The sequence below is a fragment of the Perna viridis genome, chromosome 2 (genome assembly GCF_037379345.1).
Source record: "Perna viridis isolate PV_CMFRI_1.1 ecotype Kerala chromosome 2, ASM3737934v1, whole genome shotgun sequence".
NCBI lineage: Eukaryota > Metazoa > Mollusca > Bivalvia > Mytilida > Mytilidae > Perna > Perna viridis.
In genome coordinates this window covers 29,638,224-29,662,990 of record NC_142446.1, presented here as the reverse complement: position 1 = coordinate 29,662,990, position 24,767 = coordinate 29,638,224, and the positions used below count along the sequence as shown (strand labels likewise).

The window sequence follows — 24,767 nt, the reverse complement described above, 5'->3', positions numbered from 1 at the left end:
TTCATACAGAAATCATCAATAAAGTCTCACCTTATTTACTATTTTTATTTGATTTTTTTTAATTATTTTTATATACAATATAAGTACCTTTGCTTGAAGGTACGAATAACAATTTTCTCACTTTTTTTACAAATTTAAAATCTCCATGCCTTTTGAGATCATATGTACAGTGTTGAACTTACTATGTTTGAAGTTGAAATATCGAAAAATGCATATGGAATTGAATGCAAGAGGAAGTGAATTACAAAAAAATGTCTATAAACTTACAAAAATCAAAATGGAGATATATCTAAACAATGGGCTTCAGATCCAATCTGGTATCACTTAGTAGATATCACAATATGTCACTCTTTTCAACTCTTTTATCCTTTATAATATATAGATTATTTTTCTATAATATCTAAGGAACAATATGTACTACAGATAAAACACTATAAATGGCTTCTTTATTTATCTACATCATTTAATGATATTAAGGTAAACTGCTCTCAAATCATGTCCAAATACCGTATGACTTATCATTATACCTGGTATTTAAATGATCATTGAAACAAAAACGGAAGTTTATCTACGAGAAAGCCTGTTGTTTGGCTATTATAAAATAGCAATGACTGAAAAATGGTCTTGTGTTGGGATCTGAAGCACATTTTAAAAATAAAATGAACAATACTTGACAAACATGTGAAACAAATTAAAATATAATACTACACAATAATCTGTAAAAATAATCTGTACAATCTATAATAAAACTAGCACTTCTATAAGGGCAAAATACTGTTAAATCTTATATTTTTTGTGGTTTGTAAAAACATATGGCAGTTCCTTAGCATAATTTTGGATGGAAACTTTCACATTCAACATTTGACCTCAGACAGTCAAACAAGATATACTTTTATCCACAAAAAATACAGATTAAGTACAAGGGGCTACCAGAGTTCAGGGTTTAAACTTCGCCTAGTAAAATCAACTACAACATTAAACACATCCTCAATGCAAAGTGTTTCATTTTCACATGCATGTTACTTGTGACATGTCATTAGACAATGTCATGTGTTGCTATGACAACCATTAAGTAAACAAACAGCAACCAGTTGTTTCAACCTTGTGAGAAAAACATTACTTTTGAGGGTCCCTACTAACAATTCCCTGATATTTTTCAAATTTGTCTTCAAATGCCACAGATAAACCTTAAGAAGGTTTTTTTTTATTTGGGACCCTCATAACATTGGACATTGGAATGTTAATTTGACATATAATACAACTGCCTTCAAATCAAACATATAAAAAATGCAAATCCAAATCAGAAAACTTTTATCAAAATGGTGATTTGTATCAAAATAAATTTTTGTTATACATTCAACATATTTGGAATTGCACAATTATCAATAACAAAGATTTTCCTAAACAACTTTGTGCTGCTATTTGAAAACTGACTTGCAGTAAGCTGCATATAAAATTTGTTAAAAGGCTTAAATGGTTATATTTACCCAGATGAATTAACTTGGTCATCTATGGTCAATGTATTTCTCAACAGAAGTCAATTCTATTGATACAACAGCATATTTATTATGAAGTTCATACTTGGGGCTTTATACAATGGAAGCAAAAGAATAGAATTCACATTTTTTTACTATTTACACTTTTTTCAATGTGCAAATAAGACCACTATTCACACTTCATTAAAGATTCAAATGTGATCTATCTACTTATATTCATTCATAAGAATAAAGCAAGTGGGTCATTTCTAAATCTAATTATGCATGCTCCGTAGAAATGCAAGTGATCTTAAGCTAATGACCTGGGTTAATATAACCATTATCCAGCAAGCATTAAACATATGAGGTAATATATTGCAAAGATCTCAATAAAAAATCACAGGTTCACATCAATATCACACATTGGTTGCTAAGGCAACTACTGAAAGCTTGTAATAAAAATAGATTTTAAATCAGCAAATTAAACCAAGAAGCACAATATTCATCACTTAATTTATGCCAGGTTTAAAAATTTGAACGGTCTAACAAACATTTGCATAAGGTTTTAGAACAGTATCACGATTTTCTAAAATATAACAATAAAATCCAAACTTTAAAACTGTATTCATTCCTGTTACACACTATTTAGTACTCTCACAATTTACAACCTTTCTTCTGGTAATATAAAATACTCTTAAAATATATATATAATGCCTACCTAATAACTTATTAACAAATATATATGTTGAAGTTAATACTAAAATAAAAACTTTTTTTATTCAAAGGATCAATTTCTTAAATAAATGTTTTGATAGTTTTGTCTACATTATGTGAATCTCAAGATTCCTTCCCAACATATATCTGTCCACCTATGCAAATCAGTTGTCTTCAATGTCATTCATAGTCACTCTCAAAGTCCATTTATTTTCTAAACAAATCTATCAAAGCATTAAGTTTTATATGACCCAATAAAAATTTTCAAGTAATAAGTTTTGTTAAATTGTACAAAATAAATACAACCAAAATATATTGCATAGAACTAGGTAATTATTATATCCTCAGATTATAGAAGTACACAATGCAGATTTTACTGACCCAAGAAATTTCTTATATAACAAAAGTGAAAAATGGCACAGGCAATTTCAGTCATGTCAATATTACTATTTAACACCATTCCGTATTAATATAAATCATATCCATAGAGAGCTTGAAATTCTACTCAACACCACCTATAAAAGTGATTTTACTTTAGGCTTGAACTTCCACTTAATACCACCTATAAAAGTAATTTTACAATATTTTTTAACCATGGCAAAGAAGGGATTTATATTTTTTTGCCTTTCTTAAGGTAGACACATGTTTTTCATTGGAATAGCCCTCACTTATCCATCCATCGTAGATTTTTTTAAAAAGAAAAGTTGACAAAAATTCTATTTCCTTTTATTAATTTATTTGATTCCATTTTTTAGAAGAAATTAAACTTGCAGCATGTTATTGCCTGTTAAATGATCATTTCATCACTTTTGTGACTATTAATTTGTTGTAAAGGTTACCTGTTAAATTCAGTAATATCAACATAAGTCAATATCAGTGCCAACACAGAATTCACAACGATAAAAAACTAAGGCAACAAAAAGTACTTGACAATTCATGAAATAATACAACTAAAAACTTCAATATCTCTTACAAAGTAAAAGAAGTCAAGAGCAGACAAACCATTAACTAGCTACTGAAAAATATCTATGCTCATCATTCTTTAACTGGGTCAGCACTGGATGTGTAGTACAAATCCTAACCTGTTCCTTACAAATGATTATGACATGAGTGGTAAAAAAATATATCTATACTTCAAACAGCCACTTACTGATATCATTGCACAACTTATCAAAAGCAGCTATATCCAATGCTTAGGTTTTGATTCAAAATGTATTCACAAGATGAAAAAAAAAATGAGTTTAAGATAATTATGAATATGCTTATATGTATGCACGATACAAGTCAATACAAATTTTTTTGTTATTTTTCCCTGATATTCTATAAAAATCCTACTGGAAAAATAATCATTTATTAAAATATGTATAAGAAACAAACAATCTTTTCCCCAAAGAGGAAAAAATGACAACAATATTTCACCATAGCAACATGGAATAATTCAAGTGTCTTAAAAAATCAATGACCCGGATCATCAAAGTGTTTTAAAAAGTATGGTTATACTGACAGTAGGAAAAACTCATATGAAACTGGAAAAATAATGATACTAAGTTTGATTTTCTTATCGTAAATATTAGAAATGATATTTCCATATTCCTGTACAACAAGAAAATATGAAAATAATGATATGTTTATTATTTACAAAAATCCCTGCAATATTTGTTTGTTTGTTCATTATATGATTTTTGTTGTTTAGGGTTTTTCATTGTTTTTACAACTATTTCTATATCACCCTTTTAAAAACATTCTGATGATCAAGATGAAATATATCTAAATGGCATGAACACTTTACAGACACAATGTTAACTTTGATCTTTGACCTCATAACCAAGTCAACAGGCCATTATCATCTTTTGCATTCAAAACGTCCATATCATTTAACTGTAATTCACCAGACAAGTCCTCCTAAAAGAAAAAAGACGTTTTTAATACACATTAATAAATATTTACGACGATATGTTCAATAACTAAAACTACTCATTAACCGTAGTATGCCTTATTGTCTAAAATGTTATAACAAAATGAGAGTTAAACTGCATGAAAATATCACAAATTTAATAATACCTACGGAAGGAATGATGCTTGAGAAATACTCAATGAAAGTAATATTGCTTAGAAGCCTGATAGTGAACTTAATCTACTAAGTATCATTTTGGGATGAAAGCTAATTTTACTGGAGTTGTTGCCTAAACAAAGCTGACACACAAATTAGGTCTTAAAGCCAACTAATATAAGAGTCGCTTGGGGTGATGTGTTCATAGCGGCATTATTGTCCACAATAAACTTTCATAATATCTGGACATATACTAAAACAAAAATTTTATTATATTGCTTAGGTTCAAGAACATAACCAACAACTCACTCACCTATAGAAAGCCTAAATACTGTGGCTACAATGAGTACTTGCAAAGTAGTGTAAAAACAATTTTAAAAGACAGACATAATTAACCTAAAACTGTATGAAACAAGAGTACGATAAAATACACACCTGTAAACTTGGCACTAAATTATCACTGTCCATGTTGCTGGTATCATCAGTTGTTAAGCTTCCAATGTCCATTCCTCCAAAGTCATTAAATCTGTGGCCTGTCAATAAAAATCAAAGACTGAAGTATTCAAAGTTGCTAATTGTCAAATATTCTCTGTCATTGATTTAGGCTCACGTTCAACATCTGAAATGGCACAAATGCAATACGCTCTAAATTCAGGTGACTTCCGCTAAAATCTTGGTTCCCTTGATATGATTGCATACTCTTTCGTAACTGTGTGTTTGAATTGGAAACTGGGTAATATCACATAAATTCAATGGTAGCCTATCATTTCATCTTTCAATGTAAACTTCCTGTTCTCATACAAGCAAAAAAAAAAAAAAAAACAGAGACATGTGCATGATATTTTTTAAAAGTGGTACATTGTATTGATCTTTGGGTCGCTTATAATATTAAACAGGGAACCAGATTTAACAACTGGCAATGAATATTCATAGATAACGGGACCGTGCTAATGTATGTGACCTATATAGTCTTGTAACGAACCCCTGTGCCTGAATCGGTAACTGGTTAATGTTATATGTTAACAGATCATTTCATGTAAACTTCACGTTCTCATACAAGCAAGAAACACACGTAAAACATGTGTGTGATCTTTAAGAGGTATATTTTTATCTTGTATGAAGCTATATCTATGACACTATGGTGGTAAACACGGCACAGATCTGCAGCATTACATCGAGTGTAAATATATAATTATCCAAATCAAATGCGAGTATAAAGTACTGAAATAATGAGTCCAAGAAGTCGCTAACAATATTAGCGACTTAAAAAGCAGCACTTATAAAAGTTGCATATTATTTGAACCTCTAGAGATATTTTAATACTATTATAATTTCTCCTACAAACCGCAGCCAACATAAGAAATGAAACATGGTTCTTCATGAAACATAATTATATAGCACTAAAACTGTTCTTTGTTTATGTGTTCGGTGGTTTTTGTTCTTTTGTTTTTTCCCTAAAAAGAATGGTTTGCCTGATTGAATGTTTAATTTGCACATGAAGTTGCACACACTGTCATGCAAAACACACTTTTTAATTCTCTACTTCTACTGTGATTCAATGAAACAAGAAGTTGATATCAGACAGTAACAAAAATTTCTTGCAATGTATGCCCCATCTATATGAAGCCAAATACCAAACTTGAAATCCATCCATTGACTGGGAAAAGACTGAAAAACAATATCAACAGACAGACAGACAGACAAGGTGATTCCAATATACCACACTCTTGTTAAGTGGGGTAAAACTTCATTAATTTTCATGATGGATATGTAAGAGTTTGAGTGTTAATGTGAGCCCTAAGATACAAGATACTTTCTTTCTATTTTATTGATCTGAATTAAACTACTAGGGTATATATGGACTCTGTACCTTTGATTCTCTGGATACATAATAGAAACTGTAAAATCACTAATAGTAACACTCTACATATATTGGATTTTCATAAACTAGCCATCAAATGAAAACCAGTATATTTACAAACTTTGTTGTTTGATAAAGTATGTGAAGTGTTTGTGAAGTAAAATGTCTGTAATTATACAGTTTTACATATGCTTCGAGTTTTTAACATACAAGGTAATGTAGGCTAACAGGCACAGGGATATTCTCTCTTACATACTGCTTTTTAAAAAAAGTTTCATTATAAAGAATAAAAAAAAAAAAACTAATATCAGAATGTTAAAACACACATTTTTGATGACTTATGCAGGAAAAAAGCAATGAACTTAAAAAAAAAAAGACACAAAGCAAGATCGGTAATTTGAAGCAAAAGCCATGCAAGTATGTTAAACAATAGATCATACTTGTATCTTGTGTGTCCATTTCATCAACATTACTCAGGAAATCTTCAGGTGTTCTGGGTAAACTATAGCTGGTCCCTGTGCCCATTCCACCTTCAATATAAAAAAGTTTTCCATCAATCTAACTTATTGTCTGTCTGTTGATTTTTTTTTTGTGTTAACAAGAGTGTTCCATAAATATTTCAGAGAACACTTCAGAACAGATTTCAACATTTTCATCTGTAAATGGTCTTGGTTTCCGACTTAAATTTTCCTTAAATCATTTAAAAAAAATTTTACTCAGTAATAGAAAATATTAATGATTTAAATAAGGTTCCTAATAAATATCATCCATTTTTGTTAACTCAACTTTTTGAAATAAATGTTCAGTAAACCCTCATAAGTTTGACATCATAAGTTTGACGTCCATGGGACCATTAAAATCTGTTAGCGCTATTGGGAGTTTGAGAAATTGAAATTAACCATTTCTGGACTTTTGTGATTGTTTTTCCTAGTTTCACTTTATCATTAGAAATTGCTTTCTTACTATGTAGTCATTAGTTCGCTTAGAAGGCTAGGTCACTTGTCAATACTAAAATAACTGTGTTTGCCCTTGAGAAACTTTCAGAGTTTGAATTCAAATGTCAAATATTTGTTTCCATTTAATATTCTTTGATGCGTTCATCATGGTGATTTAGGACATTCTAAAACACAAATCAGTAGTATGTTAAATTAAAACTACCTAATTATTGATGTCTTGAGTATTACCTAAAATGGCACTTTTGATTAATGATGGGACTTCAGTTTTTTACACCTTTTATTACCCAAGCTGACAAAATGAATAAAGAGTTAATAGTGAGGGTTATTAACTAAGATTTACTACTGTGCAGATTGACTAGTCAGTTTGAGTGTTCCAAAAATGGAAGTTCGTGAAATCCAAGGTTATCTTTATTGATTGTATGGGAGAAAATCTTGGTACATTGAATTGAGTAAATCTTGGGTGTTCAAGCCATTTGAGATAAGTGAGTGAAATTCAACTAAAACAGCTTAACTTTCAGAAATTACGACTTCAAAAAAAAAAACAAACTAGCAATGAGAAATGTCTCACAAAATTTCATTGAAGCTTATTTTGTTTCCTCCATTATATGGTTTAATCAGCAACTTTTACCATAACTGCACATCTTTTCCAAATATAACATTTTTCAAACATCTTTTAAGTCATTAATTAACTGAAAGTCTTTATATATATAAGTTGGGCAAAAATATACATAGAGTTGACAGTCTGTAACCTTACCAACACCACTGTCTGTACTGGCTTGCCGTGAGTGGTCAGACGAGGGGTTCTGTCCTAAGAATGGGTCTGACTGTAATGGATCCTGCTGTTTTACATTACTGTCACCACCTTGTTGTAGTTGCTGCATTCTTTGTTTCAGGAGCAATTCCTGAAATAATTTAATTTTCAGAATTATCATTTCAAAATTAACCTAAACATACCCCTATATTCATAAACCAATAAAAACAATACCAATACAAACTGTTCAGAACAACTTTCACTGTACATGGTTACATTGAACAAACTGTTCAGAACAACCTTATGCTTTTCATATTGGAGCAGGGACTGCTCTGAACTTCGTCAATGTCGCAATTTGCGATTTTTTATTTTATCTGGCGCCAAAAATAACCAGTTGTCGATTTTCTTGGTGCTTAGGTTTTGTATATTACACTACCTACTACAGGAAGATTATCAGCAATGGATATTCTCTCTAATTAAACAATTGTGTTGACACTTGGTCAGAGTTAATTGACCATGACCAATTTACACTGAAGGTAATTAGACCAGGTGACAGCGACAGCGACTGACAATATCCTCATGGGAGGTGTCAACCAAATGTAAATATATTACTGAGCCAATCAAAACTCTCATCATCTGGTCAAAGGTAAACACAAAAATGTGCACATTGCTACATACAAGCTTCACAGCCCTGTGATACATTCAGAAACAGACTTACCTAATAACAATAAATTAAATCCAATTAACGATGATTGTCTCATCAGGAAAAGTCTACACACTTTGAAATGAAAGAATTGACAAAAGAAAATGGATGACATTCGTTTATACTCTTGCCATGTGATTCTTTGGTGGGAAAATTGGTGAACAAATTGAATGGGGATTCCCAAAATCTAATTAAGGAAATAATATTCAGATATCGAGATAATTAAACAGGGACACAATTAATGGTCCATGGTACAAAATGTAGTTTGCTAGAAATTTTATCAATTGAAAAATAAAATGTAGTTTGTTAAAAATATGAAAAAAAAACTGAATTATATATTGTAAGATAAATTAGACCATAAATGACAAAGGTGAACATGTTTTAAAATCAGGGACTATAAGAGAATTGTAATATTAAGTCCTTGATAGAAATAAAATACCTGTTAATTCATCAGTGGACTTGATACTGTCATATTTAAAAAAAAAAAAAAGTATAATTTTTTATGCCACCCTTTGGCTCTAATTTCTGAAAATTGGCAACAAAAAATGGCAGCTGACGATTTTTCTGGTGACAGAATTTTGGAAGCCAGAGCAGCCATTGTTGGAGGTAAAAGTAGGTCTAACATGCATTATCAATGATCACCAATGTTTGTGGTAGCTAATATGCTAACAGGTTATGATATAATTTAGTGTACAATACTAGAAATAGTTTACACATCCATAGTGTACTGAAATCCACCACTGGCCAAGCCATGCATACAGGTTTTGAGTACAATAAAGACTTTTACAATATTTTTGTGCCCCTCCTTTAATTTGAAAATTGAGACATCTGAAAAATGTAGGCAAGGAATCAATAAATAAAATTTTCAGATTTGAACCAAAAATAAATAAAATGCTAAATTCAATCAAATATTTGTTTTGGCCCTTAACTCTAAAACAGTTGGGGGCCATAACCCCTAAAATTAATACCTTGCTTTTGTGGTTTGAAACTTTGTGCTAAGATTTCATAATGATCAACACATTAATATGTACAGGAAAACCAAGAGTATACAAACAACAACCTGGATGACAAAGACAGGACCATTCCATTATACACTGTATGTCAGCAAATTTTTTGTGGTCTTACAAAAATATGCAGCTTGACAAAAGTTGCACAGACAGTTCTACCAAACATGTTGAAGCAGCACATACATTATATTATACATTATACTGTTTTGATGACGGGTTAAACAAATTTTGTTTGTTAATTGAACAGTCAAACAGATAAAGAAGTCAAACTTTTAAATTCCAATAGCATGACCTAATAAGTTTATCCAGTCTCCAGTTGAACTTGTAAAAAAAAAACCTTTTTAACTGCTTTTAAAATGCATAAATGTAAAAAGAAAATGCAAAATCCCATTATAACATTGAGTAGGAAAGAAAATAAAATGTAACCAGTTTTGACCAAGCTCAGACTGGCAGTCAGACTTCCAAATCTATACAATACCTGACGATCTATCTCTTCTTGTCTTTTCCGCAGCTTTTCTTTTTCAGCTTGTAACTGTGTCATTTGTAATGTGGGACTGCTCTTAAAATTTGGTTGTGGTGGCATAAGCCCCTGTTGTGAAACTTGAGGTTGTATTCTTACATCTTGTAATCTTTGTGCTGTAAAAATATAGAATAGTTTTTGTTTATTTTCACTGACTCTAATAACATTAATGACACTGATGAATTGAGTTAATATTGGTTTATTTGTTTGTTTGTTGGGGTTTAACGCCCGAGCAGCAATATTTCAGCTATATTCAGGCGATGAACATGAAATGGATGATAAAATGAACGTGAATGAAGATGAAATGAAACAAGGGATGGGACACAAGGACAATAGGGACGACAAATTTTTGTTGCCATTAGAAAAAGTGGGGTTGGGTAGGATCGGGCAATTTAGCCTCCTGTGGCGGAGCGCAAAGGTTCCTACTCCTATCGAATACCACATTAGGGTTCTTTAACGTGTGAAGAATGTGGCTATTGGCATGTCATTTAAATTTATTTATGTGATTATTAACTCATAAAATTTAAGCAGCTTTTACAAATAAATAAACACTGGGTCATACATCTATATAAACCTTTATCATACCAATAAACAGTTGGGGTGATAATCTCTTATCAATCAAATGTTCTTCTTGTGGTATAGAACCTAGTGGTTAAAATACTCAAGTTCATGCATGAAAACAATATCATAATTTCTATAGATAACTATGACAATTGACAGTGTCATACAATTATACTACTGCAAAATATGACAGTGTCACACAATTATACTACAGCAAAATATGTGCAAACAAATAAATAGGAAAACAATGAAAACTGAAAGAAACATCTCACTAATATCATAAATACTTACCCCCAAAAAAATCAATCAAAGGCTTCAAAGGGCACAGCTTGAAAAGCTTCCCAACAACTAGAGCAATTATAATAACAACATTCAAGCTTGATACCCGCCATAATTGAATGGTAATTAAACACTTGACACAGCATACATTTGTAAGCATCTCAGTAGAATAAAACTGGTGAAAGCACTTAAAAAATATGCAATTTAACATTAGGGCTTAATCAAGAGAGAGATGAAACCTTGTTTGTACAAACTTCTCCCATATGTCTTTGACAGGGGGTAATTTTGTAATACATGTTGATCACAAAGACAAAAATATCAATACAGTTTTTTTTTTAAACATAATTTACTTAAGTTTCACCTTGTCACCATGTCAACATACTACATAAGTAATTTATACAGAGTTTAAAAATGATTATTTCTAACTTCTTTAGACCCTGAATTCCTAAAACAGATGGACAGGGCCATAACACCTTATATCATTCAAACCCTTCAAATTATGGGGTAGAACCTTGTAACTGAATTGAATAGAGATCCTTACACTTCAACTCAAGTAGGAAATAATAAACAATTTTGTTTTTTGGTTTTTTTTTGTCCCTTGCCCCTAATTTCTCCTTGACAATGGGTCATAAACCCCAAAATTAATCACAGTTGGCCACTATGGGGTATGGAACCTTGTCGTACAAATTCATATCCTCATACTTATATAATTACATGTATAGTTAAGTTTATCAAAATACTTGCTTTTTCTCACATTTAGGCCCCTAAATCCTAAACAGAGACATAACCCCTGAGTGAACAAAAAGGATCACAGTGCCATATAATTTTATGTATTATTATAACCACAAAATTTTGGCAGTTGCATAAAAAGTTTGTTGCTGAACCAAATGCTGTAGGAAGGACAGTCATATACCATAATATATTACAGGAAAAAAAAGCAACTAACTAAGTCTAGGATCTATCCAACTTGTAGTCCTTTCCATGTGGTTAATATAATAGATCTCCCCTTCAGGTGTAAATGCTTGTTCCCAACCTGGTGGAAGGGGTCCAAGGTTCTGCAGCGAGACATTTGGTGAGTGTTGTGATGTAGGTGGGGCATTCTGTGGGCTGGCAGGAGGACCCAATGATTTTCGTGGATCTATCCATGTTGTTGTTTGTAAAATGTGGCTGAAAAGAAAAGGAACCAGTTAAACTTTATATGAAATGAAGTGGCAATAATGATTCTGTACAGAAAAAAAATGAGTTATTGAGCTATACAAATGTATCAAAATTTAAGAGGAATACCCATTCCAACAAATACTATTAAAAAACGATTTGGCATTCCACTGTATTGCCTAGTGCATGTACATGTAAAAAGTAAATAGTCTGTACATATACTATGTAACCTATCGAATTTGCAATCTGTTAAGAATCCTGTATAAACTGACATTTGAGTTTATAGGATTTTTGCTATAAATCCTGTGTTGTGCTACAACTAAGTGTAACTAAATATGAAATTTTTTTTTTTTAATAAAGAAGTGGCAAATAGGGCCATACCGCAACGATGCAAAAAAAAAAAGCAATGTAATGATGAAAGCTATAATTGTCTGGGGGGTACACAATGTTCAATTTTACAGATATAAGATGAGTATCACTGTACCTATCACTGTGAGATATAAGAAGTTTCTCATCAGCATATGTATTTAATGAACATGTAGCATTGACAGGTTGCTGTCAACAGAAATGGTGCCAATAAAGCTATACAGGCTACATGTATATGTACCAGGTGTGTACTAACAACTTGACTGATAGGTCAGACAAATTATACATGCTCTATATATCATGTGATAAATGCATCCATCAACCATTATCATAAACACATAATTACAATTGCAAAGAACAATACATACAATTACATGTATTTACATTAGTAAAACAAACACTATTTTACATTTTACATGTACAATTATAAATAGAGCTTTTGTTTACATAATATTTGACAATCAGACACTGCACCTTGTACTATTATATACCAGTTGGTTAACCCAGTATGTTTTGACATTATAAAATGACTGTACAGTTCTATTCCTTGCCAGATTTCTCACTGCTGGAAGTCAAAAACATTCATTTATCAACACAAACTTATCCTGCTAAAGTTTATTTTTAGACATGGGTCAGATCAGCTGTAGGAAAAAAATTCCTTACATCTTGTTTCAAGTACAATATTATCAATAGATTATGTTTTGATGTGATATCTCTAAAGTAACAAAATCATATCTGTCTTAGACACTTGGAGACTTTCCAGGAAGTTCATGTCCTGATTACCTGATTATGTTTTGTACCTGGTAATCACTCATTATCATGACCAACTAATTAATCTTATTAACAAAGACAATTTTGTTCCCCCTGATAGGCTCCTACATGCAGATCCAACAAAATATACATGTACTATAAAACATCAATATTATTAAGCCACACCCAAATACAAACTATATCAATGGTAAATGGTCTTAATATAGTGGTGAAATTATGAAATTTCCAGTCGGACATGATAATAGTTAACCCCAAGGTCTTATCATCTTACTATGGGGGGTAAACTTATCTAGTCAAAATTCACATGACAATTCATATCTGCCATTTAAATGATAGAAGACTTTGTTTACTTCAAGGTGCAGTCCATCTAAAAATACAACCAAAAATAGTGTGGTAAATCTATTGACCAAAGTACTTTATTCAGAGGTCAGTGAAAGAAAAGTGACTCAGCAAAACAACCTCTCCAAAACACAATGAGTGATTTTATTTCAGCAGATATCAAATGTGGTTACAGTGGTTGAGTCTCATAGAGCACTTCTTTTATAATATTAACATGGTTCACTATGGGTGTAGACCAAAAGCGTGGGTGTTTTTAAGATTTGGATGATGATTTAAACTTGAACTGCATATTAAACACTAGCATAGATAGTAACTCCTAAGATGATTAATCTGAAAATTCTGTCAATATTAACAGCTTCATGACTAGGAAATGTATTGACCAAAGACCTACACTTAGTTATATTTTGCCAACAAAACATTCAATAATACAAATGTACAGTCTGCAAACACACATAATTCATACATGTACATGTATACTGCTGCACCTCATTTTTCAATAACAAATCATATACACATGTAGGTAACCAAGTTTGTCTTTCCAATTGACAACCATTTCAACTTGAACCTATAGAAACAGGCAAAAGTGCCACACAAGTAACTACCTTGTGTTTAATTATATATAGATTTATGTATAATTACTGTATTTTCTTTTATCTGACTGACTAATTCTTACCTTGATACTTAACAATGACAAAAATGTCGAAATTCCAAACATAGAACATTTCTATGGTCATTCCCTTGAACATTTCTGCATAGTGAACATATTAACTAGTATGGCAATCTATCACGTCATTGGAAAATCCACTGTCTTTTTACTTGGAACAAGTTCCAATCAAAAAGACAACTTACATGTACAATCATTGTAATTTAGTAATCACAGGAAATTTATGAGTCCAAAATAATTGCAAGTAGCTTAAAATATTGACAATTGGAGAAGATGAAGGTATACCACATTTACATGCTTATAACATGCATGTACCTGTCATAAGATTTACAATAACTGAATCTGACACCCTTTTTATGCCATAAACTCATAATTAATTAGAAATTCTAAATTTATAGAAGCAAAATGAAAAAAAAAAACACTACAGTTTGTTTTTAATAGGTAACAGAAGCTTCTCTTGTTTATGACTAACTGATTTTATATTCATACATATATTTACCATGAAGATTACTAACAGCTACACCTCCAAAATATTTGCCTATCTTACATGCATGTAGCTTTACTTTGTCTCTAAATTTTACTTTTATATTTCATAGACACTCCCTATCACCACCTAACAATCAGGTCATTTTACTTCTTTTGCATACTTTAATACATTTTTAAAACTTTTAATTTTCTTATGTAATTATGAAACATTTTACTGCTTTATGTACAAGTATGTTTACCATGAAGCAGTAAACAACCCCTTATCGCCTGAAAACAACAGAGTGACACTAAATATTATGCATGTGTATATCCTGTGTGTAGTTTAAAAACATTTGATTTGACTAGAGTGCAGGTTCACTGAGTAAAGCAAAATGGCTGGGTTGCAGCTGAATAGATAGAAATATGAATGAAGATTGCTAAACACAAAAGAATCTTTAGTGTAAGGCTTAAAACAGTAATTACAAGCTCTTTTGTTGACTGAAATAGGTCTTTAAAAATCAACCCTCCTTGAATGTGAAACATGACACTAACTTTACAAACTGATCCCATCATAAAATAAATTGTTCATTGTTACTAAGCACTATCTCAACTTTAACAAGTTTAGTTTGGTGGTCTAAATTTATGTAGGTCATTGGCATTCATGTCACAGCTAATAGGATATTGTAACCTCTGCAGTTACCAACTTTTAAGTGTCCATTAACTTCAAAAACAATTCAGTCATTGTTTGCAAGATGCATAACCAATTGATGCTCACATTAAAATCTGTCAATAATTTTATGCAGTATCACTGCATACATAATGTGTATTTTTGCAATATGCACTATTTATTTACATGTACATGTATGTTATAGTCCAAATCATTCATGCAACTTTGGTTTACAACATGACAAAGAAAGTTTGATGCAACCTTGTTTGACATTCATGGATTTAACATATAGTTTCCATTTACTTTCCAAGCAAGATGTTAATTGTTCACCCTAAGTGACCCTCTCAGAAAAAGAGTTGTAATGTATGGTTTATCAATAAAATCAGTGCAAGTAAAAGATCCTGTAAGTTATTGGCCCAGGTGAAATAGTTCTACAGCTGTTTATTTTGGCTGTGTGCCAATCAGACATTTGTAATTTGGTTATATTAAGAACTCTATGTAGCAATTCTTGTTCTCTTTTTTTTTTCTTTAATAGGCTTTGAATTGTCAATGAAATGTAAAACATGGTATCATTTCATTGATGTAATTCATGATTTCTAGTTGTCACAGCACATAAAGCATGATAATTTCTGTCTTTTCCTGTGTCAAAAACATATTTATTCATACTAATTACGGAATAGTAGATTGACAAAACAAAAAAAACTTCTAAAAAAGGTCTGCAGTTAATTGAGAGAACAACAAAAAGCTTATTTTCATGTTCATGTACATTGTATATGTACATACATTTGTTTGTAAAACATATGCCAGAACTTTTCTGACAAGTCTTTTGAGCTGCGTCGTTATACATGTAATTCAAATTCACAGTAACTTAAAAAACTCAGAAGTCTATATTTTTTATTAAATAGCTACATATTGCAACAATGTACAATTGTACCAGGTAAAGTGAAATTTGCTGAAACAAAAAGTACAGAAAACTCTAAAAAAAACTCTATGCTTCATTTAAAGGACTACCAGGTATTTTTTCAGGAAAAAGTGTCCGTTTAAGTGCTATTCTCTGTAGAAATCGGGCAAAATAAAAAATAATCATGCTTGGGAAAAAAATGAGAATTTTACTACACCAACAGATAGTTATGGTTTATTGAAGATAAACTGACACTTTGATTGTCTAAGAAATGTCAGAGGATGCAGAAAAAACGAATTCAGTTACAATTGAATGAAAGGGAAGTGAGTTATCTCCCTTTGGAGATGAAATTGCAATGCATTTATTATAATTTATACCTGGAATATCTGACATTTAGAAAAGAAAAGAATGCCACTTTTACTTTTCCGATATTACTTGGAATAAGATTTCATGGAAAGACTTGCTTTTTTTCACCATGATTCAACTACCGCCAGATTCTTACCGAGAATAGCACTTCGTTTAAGGGTACATGTAACTTTTTTTAATCAGTCATGTCACAGACAAAAACCAAGTATTTGTCAGATAACTTTGCTAAAATTCTTAAATATTTATAAATTTTCTTCTGGGGCCCTCGATTTTCAACCTACATGCAAGACCTTTAAAATGTTGTTCACTTATGACCTGTACCTTAAACTCTTTTCAGGACTTTCACTGTGACCAATGGACCATTGATTCAAATTTGGAGAAGTCCAGAACCTTCCACCCTTGAAAGTAAATTTCAACCCCTGCATAATACATGTTTAATGTAAATCCAATAAACTGCCATGCAATTCAGTCATTTTGGCTACTTGAGATGTTTTTATTTGTTAAGCACTTAGGTATTTACAATGTACATGTAAATAACTGTGGTAGAACAAAAAGATCATTAGGTCATGAAGAAGAGCTATGAGAATAACTTCATTTGTTTCCAGTGGAAAAGGGATCAGAAATAAGTGTGTGATAAAAGCTCTTAAATGAAATGTTCTAACTGGCCTAATTATAAACAGAAGGAAAACTTTAGACTGTGATAATTTTAACTGCCCCTGGAGCCCAAAACAAAAATAAAATCTTTCCCAAGAGATACAATATAGATCATGAAAATTTAATAGTTACTCTTAAAGGTCAAGTGAGGACAACTAAAGTTGACTTGTTAGCCATAAAACTATCTTTTATAGATACAAGGGAACAATAAAAATCATTTCTATGTTCCTTCTAAATTCTGTACACCAATTAATATCAAAAGAAACTACTCAACATTAAAATTCAGTCCATATATAATAAATTATGACTTAATTAGACAAGAAAATACGCATAATTATTTCCTAGCATAAGTCTGAAGAAAAAAGTAAGTTAAGTGTTTATTTATTATCTTGAGGGCATGAATTTTCCGTCATCTTCAAACAAAATTTTTGGTCATGAATGAGTCAAGTTTTAAACTTATTTTTAAATATTAATAGTTTTGTTTTAAAATACCAGTGGGACTTTCTCAGTACTTTGTTTCTCACAAAAGTTTAAGTTAAACAAGTTTAAAGAGGTCCTAAATGGGTCAGTGATCTTAAAGTGAAGTGCAGTAATGCATTATATGTTTTGTTTACCATCAATTAATACCCAACTTCTGTATAACAAGTCTTATGGCTATCTAACATGCAAAATACTACTTAAACATGCATTATTAACTGGAAACTCTTTGTTCAAATCCAGACAGAAAATTTGGATTATTACTGACTTGCATTTAATATGAATGAACATACAATATCATAAGTTACAAGCAACTTGTGAAGCAAACTTAAAAAATAAGGTTTTTGGCACAAAAATGGTAAGACAACATATGTACAATGAGTTTTAGGTAAGACAAAAAAAAAACATATGTTTGTTTCCTGTTATCTGACTGGTCTGAATTCAGAACCACTACCTGGAATTCCTGATTGAAGTTCTTGAAAATGTAGTTAGTTTCTAAATTCCAGTTATACAAATATAGGTCTTGTCCAGTTCCAATCCAGGTCAATAAAATTGCTGCTCTCAGAAACAGGAGCAAGCTTGGCCAGTTATATCTGTATCTACATGTGTGAATGTGTAACTTTTATCTTTTGAAATAATGTACATGTATTCATTACTAGGAATAAATTAAAGTATATTTAACTTAGCTTGATCATTGTACATGTACATTGTAAGTTATGATAACATAAATAAAAAACTAATGAATACTTTTTATATATCTCAACCTACAAACCTGGAGGATTTCTCTTTGTACCAGAAAAAAAGGACATTTTTTGTCGATACTCATGTACATTGTATATAATAATGTACATGTACAATGTATGACAGGAATTAACTCAAATGTATTAAGGAAAAAATGGAATTCCTTAAATTGTCTTCATAATTTAAGATTAACCTATTTGTTTAAAAAAGAATAAAATATAACTGAACCTGCTGACATGAATATGCCTTCAAACACTTTAAAATGCTAAGTATAAGTATGTGTACATTTTATAAAAAACAGTTTTGTGACTGAACCACACCTTACAAAAATGTAAAAAATTCATACATACATGTACATATATAAGTACAGATACATTGTTTTCATGTACTGAAAATGTATGTACAATTGGTCACTTAAAAAGCCGCTTAAGAGGGCTCTTGAAGTGTAAGTATTTTCGTGATTTATCGCTAATAAAGTAAGGAAATTACTGTTTCCGATTAAAAGATGTCAGAAAGAGATAGTGGAGTCTTACTGAGCATCTTTTTATAAGAATTTTATAACCCTGGTTAAAACCAATCGAGACACATGCCTTGTATTGAGCATTAAATTTACAAATGTACATTTTACATGCATTTTCCAGTCAGAACATCAGACCAACTTTGGCAAGAATCTCATAAGCAGACAAAAATGTACGAAGTTGTCATACTGTTAGATATACGACAAGCACAGTTTGTGAACGTGCATATACATGTATGTGTACAAATTGTATAAGTACATTTTACAGCTGAAGCCATCTTAGGCAGAATTATTGGTGATGCGATGCTACTCAATATTAATTGATTAAATTACATGTGATGATATATAATTTTCAACTAAGATTATCAAATTTTCGATATTGTTCTTCCAGTCTTTTTCCGATGCAGTCGGTATAGTTTCGTTTTTTACCATTTGACTTTAAGAACGCTCTTCCATGGAAAAGCTAGTCTTCTGATTGCAATTCTGTTTCCCGATCAACCAAACAGTGATAACTTGGTGGTGTTCGAAAAAACTATCGAAAATTGAAATTGTGTGCCATGTGTTATTTTCTTGAATGAACTGTAAAAACTTATAAATGAAAAAGAGCAAAATTCTACTGCATCGGTTATTTTTTTAAAAGATAGTACTTGTTTAACATTTCAAAGCAATTGCTCGAACCTCTGATAACTCAAACATTTTTGCATGGTCCTTTCGACTTCGACTTAATGAGGTTCGACTGTACATGTATTTTTGTTAAGTTTTGTCAATGTTTGTTTTTGAGTTAACAGCATCTTGGTTGCTTTGACATTAAATAGTTATCATGCATGAAATCAAGAAAACAGCTTAGTTTAATTCATTTTCTTCAAAGCTTCCCATAAGGACGTGCTACGATCACCTTACAGACTTTGTCATGAGGGAATCGGCTACTGTGAATATCTGTAAAAATTTCGGCTAAGTTTTTACGATGCAAAAAGTTTTACATAAGCCGTACCTCACTTGTGTGTGAGCATTTATACAGATGGATCGCCAGAACACTGGCAGTGGGAAAGCTGGTGGTAAAGCTTCTGTGAGTTCCTCCAAATTTGAAGAACTGTAATCTTCATTCAAGGTGCAAAAATGCTTTACATAATGAGACAGATATAATGGAAGCGCTCTGGTAACCAAGATCGCTGACCGGAAATAAAAATAAAATTGTTATAGAAACACTGTGGATTTTTTACTATTATTCTTTTAAATTTGTTAAAAAAAAGAACCACCCAGCAGGTTGAAAGAGACGCGGTTGGGTAAGGGGAAACCAACAATCATTTTTCTTTGGCCTTATAAACAATGCTTTTCGGAGTACAACTTGATATTCTGTTACAAATACAATTTCTGAAAGCAGTAAATACAAATGTACATGTACACTTAATACACAGTCTCAGTTGTGCATGTAGTTCCACATGTGTGAGAAACTCTATTTTTTCATTTAATGCAATACTGCTTAACAAGTGGATTGATTGATTGTACATGCAGATAAACATTTTATGGCAAACTGGTACTTCATGCATTTCAGGACGAGAATCATTGACCACATGAATCGATCTTGCTTTCTACTACATGTAAATGTAATCGAGTACAATGAGCTAAATTTTGATGTGCTAGCACACAGAAGCAACAACCCACAGAAAGGTGTACAGTATTACCCTACTTGGACACATTGTTCTGACTCCAAGCCAACAAACTGTCACCCTACCTTCTATGTGCCACTTGTTTAGAAGACAAGTAGGGATTACCAATATTAACAAACATGATTTTAAAAAGCCAATGATAAAAAGGAGAAAATGACAAAATTGGAAGTTAATAAATGGTCAAAAGAGAAACATAAAGGTAAATTCAGAATTTGAAAAAGTGGAAGAAAATCATGACTGTATTAAAGCCTTTACTATGACCAAATCCATAACACTACCAATCCACCAAGACAGTCTCTTACAAATACTAGTAGAAGATATCCAAACATCAATGAAGACAAATGTCAGTACATCTTTATTTCCAAAATCCTGAACTTTGCACTCACATGTACATAATGTACATGTAGTCAGGGAAAACACTGTCAATATTTCCCCAACTCTCATTGTGACATTACATAGGTACAATTGTATGTTATATTAAACCAAATCTCTTAATAAAAGTTTTTTTTGTAAACACTGCCAATGAATGATGTACAAAATTATGATACATTTTGTACATCATTCATAGGCAGTGTTTACAAAAAAACTTTCATTAAGAGATATGGTTTAATGTAACATACAATCGTACAAAGTGCTAAGTTCAGGATTTTGGAAATAAATATGTAATGACATTTGTCTTCATTGATGTTTGGATATCTTCTACTAGTATTTGTAAGAGACTGTGTTGGTGGATTGGTAGTGTGTTATGGATTTGGTCATAGTAAAGGCATTCTGTACAATGTAGCTATGATGTACCAAAAATGTCATGTACATTTTAAATTTGAACAATGCAAATATGGATCATGTGCACTGATTGATCCTCCATAGAAATTCTCAATTTTCAGAAGAATGCATCATCTAGGACCTCAACCATGGAAAACAGTACATGTCTTGTCAATATTACCAACAAAATTCCTTCTATACTAGCAAGGTCAACATTTTATGCAAAAAAAAACATTTACAAAGAAAGGCATAGTGTCCACGATAAAAAAAAAAAAAAACAACAGATCAGGTCATACCAAAGCGGAGATCAAAGATAAAGGTGTACCACTTAATCCCCTATAAATCACAAGAAGATTAAAGATCAATACAGCTACCTGGCCCCCAGGATTGATTTTACAAGTGCACAACCAGTCATTAAAGAATGTAATCCTCAATATTTCTTACCCAGGTTGGTAGTGCAACTGAACTGTTTAGTGTGTCTCACACCTGGAATAATTTTCTTATAAATTACACTGTATAATCATTTCACAAAACAATTATTGAATAATTCACGTAAACGTGTTAAAGAGATATGCCACATTTTGTATGTAGAAAATAAGTTTGTTTGTTTGTTGGGGTTTAACATCCGAGCAGCAATATTTATGTAGAAAATAAGACAATTGTCTTGATTTACAAAAATGTATGAATTTTACATAAGTATTTTTTTTTTCAATTTACTGCAAGAAAAACTAAGACAGTCATGACTTACATGTTCAATACAAATGTACACTGTATATACAAATGCATAAAAGAATGTGGCCTTAGGATAAAAAGACAAAATAGAAATGTTAAATATTACAAGTACATACAAACATTGAAAATTATTACAGGTACATTTGCATATCGCACAGCTAAAAAATCCATTGCCATTTATCATGTTTACTTATTTAATCTAACATACACCCCACCTTTATTTACATTGCACTTAGAAAGGTAAACACACTAAACAAAAATGTTAACATGTGTATCAAAATCTACAAGTTACAATATATTTTTTATACATAAAGTGTACATGTACAAAAGGGAACACATTTCCATTTAGTATACAGATGATGCTGGACTTCAATACAATGCTACATGCTCAAAATGCAGACATGATTTTCCAAATGCATTAAAACCACAACAAAAAAACAGAAATTGGTGAAATCAGAAGTAAACATACACTGTACATTTTGTACATGTTCAGTAAAAAATGTAAACAGTAACTTCCATATTTGAAAAAGCTGAATTTGGTTTTAAAGCTGAAGAAAAGTACAATGTACCTGAATGTAAAATCTACATAAACATTAGTACATGTACAATGTAGGCAAGACAAAAAAATGTCTGTTTCATGCTATCCTACATGTACCTACCCTATATGTAGTTTGTTTTTTTTGTGTGCCTATCCAACACATTTATGGCCATTTTGGCTAAAGCACTGTTAAATCAAGAATTTTTCTCAATTAACTCAAAACCCTGTCCAGTTTTACATGTACATATGTACATGTATAATGTGTACACAAATTAGCAAACACCAAAGCGTCACACTTGATGTATGTCTTTAAGTCAATATAGTTTCTTAATTTATCAAGCATACTAAAACTCCCCCTCCCCCCCAACATAAAATGTCCCTGTAAGTAGCCTCAATCTTAATCTGGTTGCACCTGAAAAAACTAATCTACTTACACCCAAACAGTTCATTTTTGTAACAACAAAATACAATTTAAGAACTTTATACAGGTTTCACATTTTAGCATGTACAACAAATAATAATGGAAACATTTTACTCACTTAATGTAATACAGCTGTCCATCAGGGGTCCTTGCTTTTTCCCACCCTGGTGGCATTGGAGGTTCGTTGTCTAACAGAGCATCACATGAGTGTTGTCTGGCATGCTGGTGTTGGGGAGGGGGAACTGTAGATAAGGACTGTGTCAAACTTGCTGGCGACGAATGAGCCCTTGTATGTACTGGTGGTGGCTGAATATTAGGTCCATAACCTGTTGAATCATTACTGCCCTGTTTATTATGACCTGACACTAACTGCCTAGCCTGTTGTGGGTTTGACGGACAAGGTGGAGTAAAAAAAGAAGCAGGAAAGTTACGCATTTTCATTGGCAATTGTCCAGATTGTCCCTGACGGGACGGGTTCATTGCAACATTAAATAATTCGTCCAGATCGTTCCCACTGTTGTCTTTGACGTGTATCACCTGATTACCTTTCCGCTGCGTTAAATCCGACTGTTGTCCAGACATTTTGACGAAATTTAAAGAAAATCACAACACTGAAATCCGAAAAATATCCTATAAGCTATCACACAAGCATTTCAAAGGAAAGCGAAACTAGTTACACATCCTTAAGATTCCCTGAGAACTTTTCTTCATGTCGGACACCATTGAAGTTTACGAAAAATTAACTAATCCGGCTCACGACCAGATTCTACAGGTTCCCCTCGTCCGCGGGACGATATAGTTCGTCACTAATCTTGGTGCTGTTATATAAATATCAATCTTAAAGAGTTCAACTCATTAAGATTCCAGATAATTACTAATGAAAAACTATTCAGTTGAAGGCAATAGGAAAATTCTCATCGATATGAAATTCTGGTAATGCACCGATGAATGTGAATTGCGTATGTTTCAAAATGATGTGACGTCACAAACAATTTGTGTCAATGAGTAACTACATTAAGTATTTCTTCAGGCAACATAATATTCAAATGAAGTTTGATCGAATTCGTGGATTTGAAAAAAATAAAAGTTTGAACATTTTTACAAAGGTTTTGACGGTTATTTTTACCTCAATCTTTACGGTGTATGTTTCCCCTTAGAGACCCACCAATCCTTATAAGGGGATTGCTTTTATTATTGAATCTGTCAATCAATCAATGGCCGAGTTTCATAAGTAGTTCAGGTTGAAATTACGGCGTGGGTGGGGACTCAAGCCAGCGATGAATCACAACTTAAAAAAATATTAAATATAGACATGTAAATATTTAAGACGTCACCGGACACGTTCCGAGATGGTCGGAGAGTTCATTTGCTATAGTTGTTATCATTTTCCTCGGCCTTGAGTATATTACAAGTATTGTTATTATATTTAGTATATAGCGACTGAGTATCATAAAAGTACCCGTTGACAATTATAATTCCCCCCCAAAAAAGGTATGTTCTCCTATAAAGCAAGGCATATACACTTCAATACATATTTTACACATGTATACTAAAATTGGTCAAGGAATATGGGGTGAATTTCAGTAAACAACAACATTGAAACACCTTGAAAAAAAAGAAGCTTGGTTAATAAAAGTATAAAAAACTTGTTTAGTTGTGTTTAGACATGGAGAATAAGGTATGGGAC

General features: G+C 31.7%; 1 protein-coding gene across 1 annotated transcript; it reads right to left on the bottom strand.

Moving 5' to 3' along the window:
• Positions 1 to 31: 31 nt before the first annotated feature.
• LOC148624544 (transcriptional coactivator YAP1-like) lies at positions 32 to 24,032 on the bottom strand. The gene is made up of 7 exons (XM_088567212.1): positions 23,199 to 24,032; positions 11,824 to 12,044; positions 9,996 to 10,153; positions 7,811 to 7,958; positions 6,541 to 6,630; positions 4,675 to 4,772; positions 32 to 4,091 (listed from the first exon to the last, which is right to left on the bottom strand). The coding sequence occupies exons 1-7, from the start codon at positions 23,660 to 23,662 to the stop codon at positions 4,008 to 4,010; spliced, it is 1,263 nt and encodes a 420-aa protein (XP_088423338.1). The 5' UTR covers positions 23,663 to 24,032; the 3' UTR covers positions 32 to 4,007.
• Positions 24,033 to 24,767: the final 735 nt, after the last annotated feature.

Excerpts from the sequence above, each read along its gene's own strand:
- LOC148624544 (XM_088567212.1), bottom strand. The coding sequence starts at position 23,662 with ATGTCTGGACAACAGTCGGATTTAACGCAGCGGAAAGGTAATCAGGTG. Across the intron at positions 7,959-9,995 it reads AAGAAGAGATAGATCGTCAG|GAATTGCTCCTGAAACAAAG; the intron begins GTATTGTATAGA and ends AAATTATTTCAG. Across the intron at positions 4,773-6,540 it reads AATGGACACACAAGATACAA|GCCACAGATTTAATGACTTT; the intron begins GTATGATCTATT and ends TTTTATTGACAG.